Source organism: Podarcis liolepis (assembly GCF_965112155.1).
Source record: "Podarcis liolepis genome assembly, chromosome: 3".
NCBI classification, from domain to species: domain Eukaryota; kingdom Metazoa; phylum Chordata; class Lepidosauria; order Squamata; family Lacertidae; genus Podarcis; species Podarcis liolepis.
Genome location: NC_139557.1, coordinates 109,195,345 through 109,208,387, shown reverse-complemented (window position 1 = coordinate 109,208,387; position 13,043 = coordinate 109,195,345). Strand labels below are relative to the sequence as shown.

The 13,043-nt window shown below is 43.3% G+C and overlaps 1 protein-coding gene across 2 annotated transcripts in view; it reads right to left on the bottom strand.

Moving 5' to 3' along the window:
• Nucleotides 1–5,525: 5,525 nt before the first annotated feature.
• PPP1R21 (protein phosphatase 1 regulatory subunit 21) overlaps nt 5,526–13,043 on the bottom strand; it is a 40,952-nt gene continuing 33,434 nt past the window's right edge. For both annotated transcript variants that reach the window (XM_083494353.1, XM_083494352.1), the window contains exons 21-22: nt 12,129–12,257; nt 5,526–7,104 (exon numbers count right to left, since the gene is read on the bottom strand). In XM_083494353.1, coding sequence (XP_083350479.1) covers nt 7,075–7,104; nt 12,129–12,257 — 159 coding nt within the window. In that variant the 3' untranslated portion in view covers nt 5,526–7,074. The remainder of the gene's footprint in view (nt 7,105–12,128; nt 12,258–13,043) is intronic.

The window sequence follows — 13,043 nt, the reverse complement described above, 5'->3', positions numbered from 1 at the left end:
TACTGAGGCTGCATTTTTCTAATTTGACTTTTCACATGAAGCTTCTTATGCCTCAGAGAATTGTGCGGTATACATATATCACCCCCCACACACACACACACACTCAACTGGCCCTGCTTCCACAGGAGCAGGAACTGCAATGACATTTAGACACAAATCCTCAACTCTGCACAAAATGCTTCAAGATTCAAGAATGTGCGCTTCCCCCACGCACAGATATGGAATGCTGCTTCACTATGCTGGAAATGCCTTTGTGGTCTCTGCAAAACTGCCTGGATTATCTTGAGAACAAAAGTTAAGCCACATGATATCCCATAATTTCTGAGTCCTGAGAGACAGACAAAGATTGAGTGGACAACGCAAGACAAAAGAAAGCCCAAGGACACTGACACACACACGCGCACACACACACACACACACACACACACACACACACAAAATGTAATGTAGGTGTTTGAATCCAAGGATGCTGGCTCTACAAGTGAAAGCCCAGGAGTCTACAAGTTCACCATAAGATGAACAATTAGGTAAATTATAACGATTTATGCAAATAATAAATCAGTTAATGGCTCTAAGATCAATAATTTGAACAATTAGATCCATTAAAACCACTAACTGATTGACTACTTAGACCTTGGTCTATGTTCAAGATATTGGTACTAATGTACTGATGTAAAGGATCCTTTTCATCACTTATATACCCAGCCAATCACTGCACGCTGCAGAAGTGCTCCTGCACGTGCCTCTTCATGAGCTCTTTTCTGTCAGATATAGGAACCAGGCCCTTTTTCTTGCAAAACCTGCCCTTTAGAATGATCCCCCTCCCCACATCTCAGAGAGCTGCCATCTCTATTGTCTTTTCAGCACCTTCCTTTTTCAACAAGCCTTTTACCCAGAGAATTTTATCCCAATCTGTATTTTTATTGGATTTGAAATTATTTTTTATATATATTTATTGCTGGTTTTATTGTTAAATCACTTTGGGGTATTTCATACACACTAACCCCATGGAGTTGTTGCTTTTTCAAACTTTCTATCGATAGCAATCCTTTTCCACAACAACTTGCCTGATAAGGAATTCCTGCATACTGGAGTTTTAGCTGCTAAAATTAGTACTGAATCCAGGACCTTCAAATGTGCATTTTTTTCTGAAATGCCACCACCCATTGTACTTGCAGAGCCTCAATGCATGGATAAGACAGTGGTGTTGGGATGAGGGGTTTGGATTTGTTAGGCAAGGTGGGTATGTCTGGGGACAAGCTGGCCCTGTACAAAATGATGAGCCGTACTTGAACGTGGATGGAATCAAGACAGTTGGAGTTTAAAATAAAAAATGTGGTAGAGCATCTTTTAGACCGTTTGCAGAGGTGAAGTTGACAGGAGCTGATTCCTAGTTTGGAATCAGAAAATGTTTAAGAATATGACCTGGGACAGCTCAGTCAGCAGAGCACGAGACTCTAAATCTCAGGGTCATGGATTGAAGCCCCATGTTGGACGAAACATTCTAGCCATCGCAGGAGGTTGGACTAGATGACCCTTGTGGTCCCTTCCAACTCTACAATTCTATGATTCAGTTGTGGAAGAGCTAGAACTAGGCACTGAGAGTGCAGTGGCACAGCCATAGTAATTCCAAGAGGCCAACAATGCAGGGAAAATGCATGTGCCAGACACATTTGGAGAGAGACTCCACGTAAAGATGTTCATTTGCTAATGCTAGATGCATCTGAGCCAAGCTGGGGAAGCTGGAGTGCTTGACCTTACTGCAGAGACATAGTGGGCACAACAGAAACTTGATTGTAAGCACAAGGGCTGTTGCACTTAGGACCTGCTTGCAGGCTTCTTCTCATGGGAATCTGATTGGTCACTGTGAAAACAGGATCCTGAACTATGATGGGCCACTGGCCTGATTCAGTAGGACTCTTATATTTTCTCTCTCTCTCTCTCTCTCTCTCTCTCTCTCTCTCTCTCTCTCTCACACACACACACACACACACACACACACATTCTTTCAATTCTTAATAAATCATATTAAAATAAAGAATACATAAGAGAGGTCTATATTATTGCCCCTTTGAGAAGATGAAATGTTCATATGTACCTGGGCGTAGACAAAGATTTTTCCTATCTGAAGTGAGAGAGAAGATGCCGCCACACCCCACCCAGTTCAAAATACAGAAACTGATGAGACTGGCAGTTGAATCTTATAGCAAATAGTTTGAAGAAGAGTTTGGATTTGATATCCTGCTTTATCACCTCCCTAAGAAGTCTCAAAGCGGCTAACAATCTCCTTTCCCTTCCTCCCCCACAACAAACACTCTGTGAGGTGAGTGAGGCTGAGAGACTTCAGAGAAGTGTGACTAGCCCAAGGTCACCCAGCAGCTGCATGTGGAAGAGCGGAGACACGAACCCGGTTCACCAGATTACGAGTCCACCGCTCGTTGCAATGAGACATCTTCCTCCATTGTACAGGAGGGCAGCTGGCTAACTTAAGGGGACACAGGGTAGGCTGTGTGGCTGCTACTCCCTGCCTGCCCTGCCCCCTACCCTCAGCTTTGTCACCTGAGGTGGCCGTCTGCCCTATAATGGGGCCAGTCCTGAAATATGTCTTTAGGTTTTCATCATTTACTATACATCTTAATGATTCATCAACTGATGGTTTTGTTGATTAATCTACCCTTAAGACTTGCAGACCTAATTTCTCTCAGCTAGCCATAATCATTTCACAATAAAATCAGCAAGCACAAACCATTCTGCAAGCACCCATTTATTACTTCCCAATTCCAAGCTATTTTCTAGACAAACAACAGATTTCTAATAACATTCCAAGCACACAGCTGAAGAATTCTCAGCCACTTTGCCTCTACTAGCCCAGATAAGAGGAGCACAAACAGTTCTGAGCGGTTGCAGGGCAGCCAATTTGACAACAGCAGTTTCACAACAGAGTAAGAAGAAACACTAATGCTAAAGTAAATGGATTAGGAAACAATTTAGGGCTCAGATTTTCTCCCAGTACAGTACACAAGAGGAGTACATGAAGGGGAAAAGGGGTCATTCCAGCAAGCCTAGGTCTTTAATCTAAGTAGCATTAAAGTTGTTTAAAATCCATGTGTGGTGGCTTAAATAATTCCAGAATTCCTAACCAACATCAGACATATTGGATTGTACCAACAATGGTCAGTATACATCAATACATGTGTGTGACAGAGAATGGTAGAAAATTTGGACACTGACAAGGCTCAAGGCCAGTTAATTGCCCTCTGTACAATTCCATCCTAATTTCCATCTTTCACACACAGTATTTATCATGACCTCAAGCTAGAGTTCAAGCACAATTACTCTGTTTCTGATCAGTTAATCTCAAGAATCACAAAGCGCTTTCAATAATGAATAAGCAAGAAGAGTGTATCTACGTATGTTGCAGCTTTAAAAAGTTAGAAACCTAAACAAGGGACATCTCAAGTCAGGCAATTGGTCCATCTTGCTCAGTATTATCTGAACTGACTGGCAGCATTCTCCAGTCAGAGGTCTCTCCTAACCCTACGGTGGAGCTTCAGGCAATGACCAATGAGCACCAAGACCTTCTTTTACACCCACCCACCCACCCCTATTTTCTTCCACCTAGCACTTCTTAGTGGCTACTTTTGCTTCTGGCCACATTGACTACTGGCATGTGGCCCCTGCACATTTTCCCTTGAAAGGAATGCAACTCTCAGGCTGGAAAAAAAAACCCTACAACCTGGCATAAGGAAGTTGTAAGACAGAGGCTGCAGGACCACCACCACAAGGGGGAATACGCCTTTCCTTGAATCTTCCTTTCACTTTAAAGGCCTGTAGTCTTTTCACCAACAGAGGCAAGTGACCTGAAACCTTCAGCCTCATTTCACGCAGGTCTCCTTTACACTACTGCCTACTGTGCATCTATTTGCATAAGCACAAATACATGCAAGAGCTTTTGGTGTGCCCATGTAAGAGAATGTGTGCGTGTGAACAAGGGCAGCAGCAGATCTAGAATGGCTTGCTTGTGTGCTGCAAACATGAGATGGGCTCTTAATAGAACTGTTGCTTCATTGCTGCTGTTTGTTAAGATTACATGACTTTACTCATTCCTTATCAACTTGATAGCTCTGGCTAGACATAGAAGAAATCCAGCAAAAAATAACCTAGCACTCCTTACTTATCCACTGCATTTGTATATCACTTTTCAGCCAAGGCAGAGACAGGAGGTGGCGCCCTGTAAGTGTGTGCCCCTAAAAAAAGAAACCTATACCTGCATGGAATTTTGCATTTTTGCAGCCAACTGCAGCACTTTGCTGTATAAAGAGCTGTGTTTCAGAGTTTGGACGGTAAAGGTAAAGGGACCCCTGACCATTAGGTCCAGTCGTGATTGACTCTGGGGTTGCGGCACTCATCTTGCTTTATTGGCCTAAGGAGCCGGCGTACAGCTTCCGGGTCATGTGGCCAGCATGCCTAAGCCGCTTCTGGCGAACCAGAGCAGTGCACGGAAACGCCATTTACCTTCCCACCGGAGCGGTACCTATTTATCTACTTGCACTTTGACGTGCTTTCGAACTGCTAGGTTGGCAGGAGCAGGGACCGAGCAACGGGAGCTCACCCCATTGTGGGGATTCGAACCACCGACCTTCTGATTGGCAAGTCCTAAGCTCAGTGGTTTAACCCACAGCACCACCCATGTCCCTTGGACACCATAACTCAAAACAAAAGCTGAACTGGAAATTGGGGAAAACATGACAGGAAATGAAAGAGGTCCCAACATTGCAGATTCTGATGACAAATTAACATCATGCTGCCCAAATGGTCCGTACTTTTTACAAATGCCACCTGGAGAGTGATGGACAAGGAGAGGTGGAGGACCTGCCAGAGATGAAGCTGCTGGCGACATCTGGTCTGTCCCCCTTCAAAAACCACCAGCTGATCCTGGAAATATTCCAATTCTACAAAGAGCCTACCACTTCCTTTTCTAACGTAGATCAGCATATATCCAGAACTAAATAAATCCATACATAATGCACACTTCATGAATTCTCTATCAATGTTTTCTTTTAGCTCTGTTCGATCTTGATCTCTGAGCAGAGATGAGATGATGAAGAATTAGAAATGTAATATGACCAGTTACATAAATTGGAGTGTCAGTTGTAAAACTATCATTACCTTACAGTAGCTTGTATTTTCAATCACTTTTGAAATCAAATAAATCTAATTAATTTTCTTACATGCAACACCTTTATGCTTTTGCGTGGTTTGAGACTGGATTCTGCCTTTAAAAGCAGTGGTTTAAAATTAACCATTGAGTGCAGTAATCTTTTTCAAAACACACTGCCTTTCAACATTCAATCTTCCATCCTCCCACTAACCAGTGCTTAGTCATACAGTATTATCTTTAACACTGCAGCTATAAATCTTAAAAACCATTAAAAGTCAGGACACACGGACATGTCCAAAGGCAGTTTTGCTCGAAACCACATCTAACGCAGGAGCACACAAACATAAAAGTCTGACAGCGAAAGTTTTAACATGGCAGTATATTTATTCTATGCTCGTAATACACATTGACATGGTTGATACAATGAAGTAACCCTTGAACATAGGACAGCTACTATCTCTTACGGGGCTACAGAAGTAGTTCATTGTGAAATATTCAGTAGTGGAGTTTCTTGTGAATGGCGAGGAACTCCCATGGAATACTGTGTTGAAAAGACCTCAGGTTAGTGTCAAAAATCTTCCCAAGGAAGAAAACTTGGAACGGGAATAAATTTTTAGAACACCAAGACGTCATTTGGGCGATTCCAAAATGCCACAGAACAATGTTCAGCAAGGGGCTGGCTCAGACTTTGAAAGTGCCAAGGTAAGCTTCAAGCAGCAAGGCATTGCTGCATTTCAGGAATTAAGAGCCTACGTTGCCACATGGAAGTTGTAATGTGAAACTCGGGTGACCATGCGAAAGAATCTCCACCCCACCCCTCAAGAGGAAAAAGGAAGTTTTTAAAACGGGCAAGTTACTATGTGGTTGCAGATGGGGGAGGCAGGCAGGCTCCAAAAGAACAGCACCACAGACCCACGTGAAGGTTTACATCAGTATTTGAACCAGCTCTTCTCTGCACAGCTTTGCTGATTCAGTGATTTCTTAGCCTGCTTCAATGCAACAAGCTGCGTTTGAAACAGAAATAGTGATGGCCCATCATGCGTACTGTCCCACTCCTATTGAAATGAAAGGTCTTTGCAAGAAGCCACTTGTCAGCACTGTTTGTTTTTCTCACATCTTCCTCCAGCTGTGGACAGTCATTTCTCTATCACCGGCTTATGAGAAAAGTGACAAACAGAAACAGACCAAATATCACCCTTCAGAACGATTCAAGAACACCTTCTTTGGCCCACTTTCTGCACTTGATTTTTTAAAAAAGGACCACTACTGTACACTTTTAATAGTTCATTACAGTTAATATGAATAGTCACAGCCGCATTGAATGCTTCAATATAAATGTACTGAGACTGCCTCTCTAAGGCAATCTAAGCTAGTCTAGAAGAGAAGACCGGAATCAGTAGTATGTTGTTGTTTTTTTTACAATAACTGCACAGGTGGACATCACTGAAAAACACTGATAGCTCTGGGCTTCTTCTTCTTTTAATTCACAGAAAGGAATGGACGGGTAGGAATGACAACCTCTTAGGCAGAAAGAGACAAGTACCACACCGGTGTCAGATTTGTTCATCTCAATATGCACTCAAATATACAAAATCTTAGAAGTTTGTACAAGGAAACTAAAAGCAGTTACAAAGTGGTATGGTAAAAAGTTATGGTTCATTCCTATGCAAGTTATCCATGGAGTGCCTATTTTCCCCCATCTGCTCTACTGAACACGCCAAGTCCAGTTTGCATTACACTGGCAACCAAATCTGGTGCTGTCTCAAATCCAAATGCAACACCAAATCAAACACTGGTAATCCCACCACTGCAGCCATGTCCAGTCCAAGAGGCATTTTGCCAGCTGAACATCAGTTTCGGCATCTGTGTTTCTGTGCATCAGCAACATCCAAAGGTCAGTTGGACGACCAATACTATCGACTTTTGTTCTTCTTGGAATTTCCCTAGATCAAAAAGAGAACACAGGAGATCAGCAGAACATAGGATGCTGCCTGTTGCGGTCAGGCAATTTGTCCATCTGGCACACTTCTGCCTAGTAGCCTTACTGAAAGCAGCTCTTCAGGGCCAAGCAGAGATCTTTCCCATTTTTCTATTAATCTGTAAAAAACAACAGATATCCCTAGGACTGAAGGTGGATCACATTACTGTAAATATGTCCCTCAAAGTAACAACTAAAATGCCAATGCCCCACACTAGAGACTTAGATCCTGAGTTCTCTTCCAATGAAGGGAGCATCCTGTGAGCAGCAGAATTTTACTCTTCCCCTGAAACTCCTTGTACTGCTCCACCCAAAAGTTGGGGAATGCTCTGAAGCTGTCAAAGGAGGTACTACAAAGGGATTGGGAACTGGGGGGGGGGGGATATTACAAACTGTCGCACACACACTTCCACCAACCAGAACCCTCTGCTGGATTGTAGGCCATTCTGAGAAAAGGGGCCATTCCATTTATTATATTTTCTAAGAATTTCAAAATACTTGTTTCTAGGAGATTGCCTAATGCTTGGGGTCACTGGGGTTCCTGCAAATAATTCCCTGGCCTGATCCAACATCACCAGCATGCAGTGCGTGCATTCATTCATTCATTCATTCATACTTCTATTTAATATACCATTTGATTTTTAAAAATATCAAAGTGGTTTACAAAAAGGATCATGCATCACAGATAAGTTGGACATTAGTATTTTAGAGACCCTTAGTATGGACTCCTGCTTTGTACGTTGTACACATTGTACATTGTGTTTTGTGCACACATTGGTGAAATTCTAGTAAAACAGAATCTTATCTCTTTATGGGGAAAAATGTCAGTTTTAACAAGAAGAGGCTTCTAACCAAGCCTCATGCAGGATAAGACAATCAAGGGTACCTGCACTGATAGAACGATCTGTTTAACACTACACTTAATACAACCCTAGGGTCCTTCAATAGTAGTCAAGTGAAAAATGGTAAACATAGGGGTTGCAGTAAGGTAAAATATGTTGGTTCAGAGGGCAAAGCCAATCACATCCTGCATCCCATGAGCCATAAACTGGGATGATAACAAACACATGCATGAACAAATCTGAGTTACAACAGATCAGAGAAGGGAAACTAATATAGAATGCTTTCTTGTAGTCAAGAAACTCTTTCCGATCTACTGCAAATGCCCAGAGATCTACCAGCTGATTCTCTCCTCTAATTTCTGTCTGCCCTTAGTTTACAGTACTTTGGCTGCATTTCAGTTTTGGGGTGGGGGCATTACAGGGGTAAAGACAAAGATTTCATGGAACAGAGGCGATGTTCGAGGAGGGGATTGAAGCTGGAAAGTGATTATTCTACCATGTAAAAAGGTAAAGGGACCTCTGACCATTAGGTCCAGTCGTGGACGACTCTGGGGTTGAGGCGCTCATCTCACTTTATTGGCCGAGGGAGCCGGCATACAGCTTCCGGGTCATGTGGCCAGAATAACTAAGCTGCTTCTGGCGAACCAGAGCAGCGCACGAAAACGCCGTTTACCTTCCCACTGGAGCGGTACCTATTTATCTACTTGCACTTTGACATGCTTTCGAACTGCTAGGTTGGCAGGAGCAGGGACCGAACAACGGGAGCTCACCCCGTCGCGGGGATTTGAACCACCGACCTTCCGATCGGCAAGCCGTAGGCTCTGCGGTTTAGTCCTCAGCTCCAGCCGCGTCCCATTCTACCATGTAGGTAATGCATAAATAAAAATAGGCACTCGCTGGCCATTTGTTATCAGGCCAGGTCTAAGATTTTTGTATTCATTTACAAGGTGCTTCACTACTTGGGTCCAGAGTATCTGATTCCTTATATCCCAGCCCAATCACTGAGATTTGTGGGGAGGGGACCTCTGTTGGTGTTCCCCAAGGGAAGGGCTGTAGCTCAGTAGCAGAGCTTATGTTTTGCTTGCAGAAGGTCCCAGGTTCAATCCCCAGTATCTCTAGCTAGGCCTGAGAGAGACTCCTGCCTAAAATCCTGGAGAGCTGCTGCCAGTCTGTGTAGGCAATATTAAGGCATGCTCCTGTATCTTGTTTCTATGTATGGGGCTCAAACCTTTCCTGCATAGGCTCACCCATTGCTTCTTCCCCCAGGAATCTGATTTCCCACTGATCAGCCTGCAATTTGTTTCTGAGTGCTCTCCAACCGAGTGTGCTAGCCAAGGGCAAGGTCTTTTAACAACAGTCTGTCTCTCTCCCCCTCCACCCCATGTAAAAACTCATGACTCATGAATTGATTGCTCTACACAAGCTTCCTGCCCGTCATCAACAAGGCTTCAGCATTTCAGGAGGAGTCATGTGTGGACTAGAACAGCCTCCCGTCCATTAAGCCATTTCTCTTGCTTCTTTCAGAATTACTTCATCTGGAAAGCTTCTCCTGACCCTGAAAAGCCTGTTCCATACCCTCTAGCATCAATTCCCATCCTACTGCCATAACCTCTGGCAATACTGTATCAAGTACTTGGAAAAGGGCAGCCTATAAATGTGTTTTTAAAACCCTTTTTAAAAAAAACAACCCAAAACCAAACTCTCATCCTTTCCGCTCGCCTTTGGAGACTGAGGGGGTAGTCTCTGACTAAGTCTCCTCCACTAGCATATCACTGCTGCATTCTAAGTGGCATCCAGAACAGTGCTGATACTAAACAGAAGCATCAAGCAGAAATACTGTTAGCGCATGCAGGTGCAAAAACACTATACTTTACATAGCCTGTACAAACTACTACTAATACTAAACTGCTCCTTCCTAATAGGGCCCATCACCTCCTGGCAAATAGAAGGGGAAGAAATGGAGGCAGTGAGAGATTTTACTTTCTTGGGCTCCATTATCACTGCAGATGGTGAGAGCAGTCACGAAATTAAAGACGCCTGCTTCTTGGGGGAAAGGCGATGGCAAACCTAGACAGCATCTTAAAAAGCAGAGACATCACCTTGCCAACAAAGGTCCGTATAGTTAAAGCTATGGTTTTCCCAGTAGTGATGTATGGAAGTGAGAGCTGGACCATAAAGAAGGCTGATCGCCGAAGAATTGATGCTGTTGAATTATGGTGCTGGAGGAGACTCTTGAGAGTCCCATGGACTGCAAGAAGATCAAACGCATCCATTCTTAAGGAAATCAGCCCTGAGTGCTCACTGGAAGGACAGATCGTGAAGCTGAGGCTCCAATACTTTGGCCACCTCATGAGAAGAGAAAACTCCCTGGAAAAGACCCTGATGTTGGGAAAGATTGAGGGCACAAGGAGAAGGGGGCGATAGAGATGGTTGGACAGTGTTCTCGAAGCTACAAACATGAGTCTGACCAAACTGCGGGAGGCAGTGGAAGACAGGAGTGCCTGGTGTGCTCTGGTCCATGGGGTCACGAAGAGTCGGACATGACTAAATGACTAAACAACAACAACAACAATAGGGGACATAGGCTGGGTGAGGAAAGTGCACATGCCCCAAGGCTGTACTGCAAAGTATCAACATGTGACTTCTATATCAAAAGGCCATAAGAAGGGCCATAGCTCAGTGGCAGAGCATCTGCTGGGCGAGCAGAAGGCCCCAAGTTCAGTGCCCAGCACCCCAGGGTAGGGCCAGGAGAAACCCTGCCTGAAACCCTGGAGAACCTCTACCAAGTCAGAGCGAGATGGACCAAAGGCCTGACTCAATATAAGGCAGCTTCCTATGTCCCTATGGCCCTCTGTCTGCAGAAGGGTAAACTCAAAACCAGCAAAATCCATATCTTGCTGCAAAAAGCCACTACGTGGTAGGAAAACTGGTTGTCAGAATCTAAATGAAGGACGGGAAAAGACAAAAAGCGGGCAGGACAATTAGAATTCCCACTAACTGGATTGCGTGAACGTTTCCCTATTTGTGTCCCATTGTAAATCCACATGAACATATAAAGCTGCCATACCAGGCCAGACCATTGGCCTATTTGCCCTTGTACAGTCTGCCTAACTGAGGCCTCTGCCCAGATGCTGTGACTCACAACTGCAATACTCAATCAAGGCCCTTTATTTACACATTCCTCATTCAGCCCTCTTCCACTGCCAGCTCCAGTTCTCAACTTCTCCATCTCCTATACTACATGGTTTGATCAGCCTCCCTTATTTGCCAAGCTACTTCCCTCTTGGTACTCATGTGAATTCTCAAGGTCCAGCAGCTTCTTTATCATTCATCCTCTTTTTATTCTTTATCCTAGATATCATTTCTTAACCTGTCCCCCCACAATCACTGCCTTGTCTTCTAATAAAAACTGTATGGCTTCTGAGTAGGGGACCTTCAATGTTCTGTACAACACTTTGGACACAGCTAGATATTAAGCAACAGCAGAGATGGACAGAGAATCAGGAGGAGTATTTTCCTTAGTCCACCAACGAAGAGCTCACACTTTGCTCTTCTCTCCCCAGCCCTTCTCTAAAAAGGGATTTAGTTAATTAGGCAGCATGTAGCTCTTAGTGTGATATTATACCAGAAATTGACAAGCATGCTTGAAAGAAGCTATGAACTCAAACTTAAAAAAAAGAAGAAGACATTTGTTGTATATGGCTTCATTGATTCAGAAACCCATCTGATATAATCTCACATTTGTTGCTTTTGGAAACTGAAGCAATCCTTCAGATGACATAGCCCAACATCCGACACACCCAGTAATTATTTTTAAAAATATATTATTATACTTTATAGCCAAGACCGTTTGCTTGTCAGGAAAAAAGAAAACAAGGAGTGAGGAAAGGGGGGAAAAAGGGGAAATGGCATATGAGGGAGAAAAGAGGCAGCATAGCGCAAGAAAAGAATAGATTAAAAGGAAAAATATCATCGTTTACATTTACATTATTCCAAAAATGTAAAAACAAGATTGGCATGGCCCCTGCACACACTCCAGGAATATGTGTGTGTGTAAGTGTCCTATCCTAAGTGACCAAGAAAGGATAGGAAATACTAGCAACTTGCAGGAAACCTGGCCTGCAGCCCACGCAACAAGATTACTTACCTTACTAGCCAGCTTTAGTGTATCTATTTCCTCCCGTTGTTTGGATAAGGTTTCGTTCATACTGCAGAGGTGGTCGCTCATCATGCTTAACTGATCCTCATAACTTCTCTTGGTCGTCGTCAACTCATCCTGAAAGGTCACAGACATCGTCGGTTTATTTATATCCCACAACTTCCACAAATACATTTGTAAATAAACAAGTATAAATACAAGAATAGTGCAAAATAAAAGTTAATAGCGGTTTACTCAGACCTAGTTAGGAAGTTTCTTCCAAGGAGAACTCTGAAGTATACTGCAGAATGGAGATCATCAGAGATATCCTTTTGCCATATCCAAAAGGACACCTTGACCTTTAACTGAGTTGGCTCTTTTAATGCTTGGAACCATTCTAGTGGGCATAGAAAATAACTACTCTGCAACGTTTTGGTGTGGGTGTGGCGGGCAGGGTCCACGTAAATTTGCTCAGTTTCTCATAATATATACAGTGGTGCCTTGGTTCTCAAATGCCTTGGTTCTCAAACGACTTGGAACTTCCAGTTTGTGAACCTTTTTCGGAAGCTAAATGTGCTCTGTTTCAAGTGTTATACTTCCGATTTGAGTGCCACTCTTCCGTTTTGAGTGCTGCGCTGAGGTCTGTCTGTTTCTGCTATTTATTTTGTTTTTGTTTTTGCAGCTTTTTTTGTTTTGTTTTTGTGACTGTGGAACCCAGTTCAGCTACTGATTGATTGATTGATTGATTGATTGTGTGACTGTAGTACATTGTTTATTGCTTTCATTTTAGCGATCAATGGTCTCATTAGTAAAATTTGTGTTGAATTGCTGTTTTAGGGGTTGTTTTTAAAAGTCTGGAATGGATTAATCCATTTTGCATTGCTTTCTATGGGAAAGGGTGCCTTGGTTCTGGAACGCTTTGGA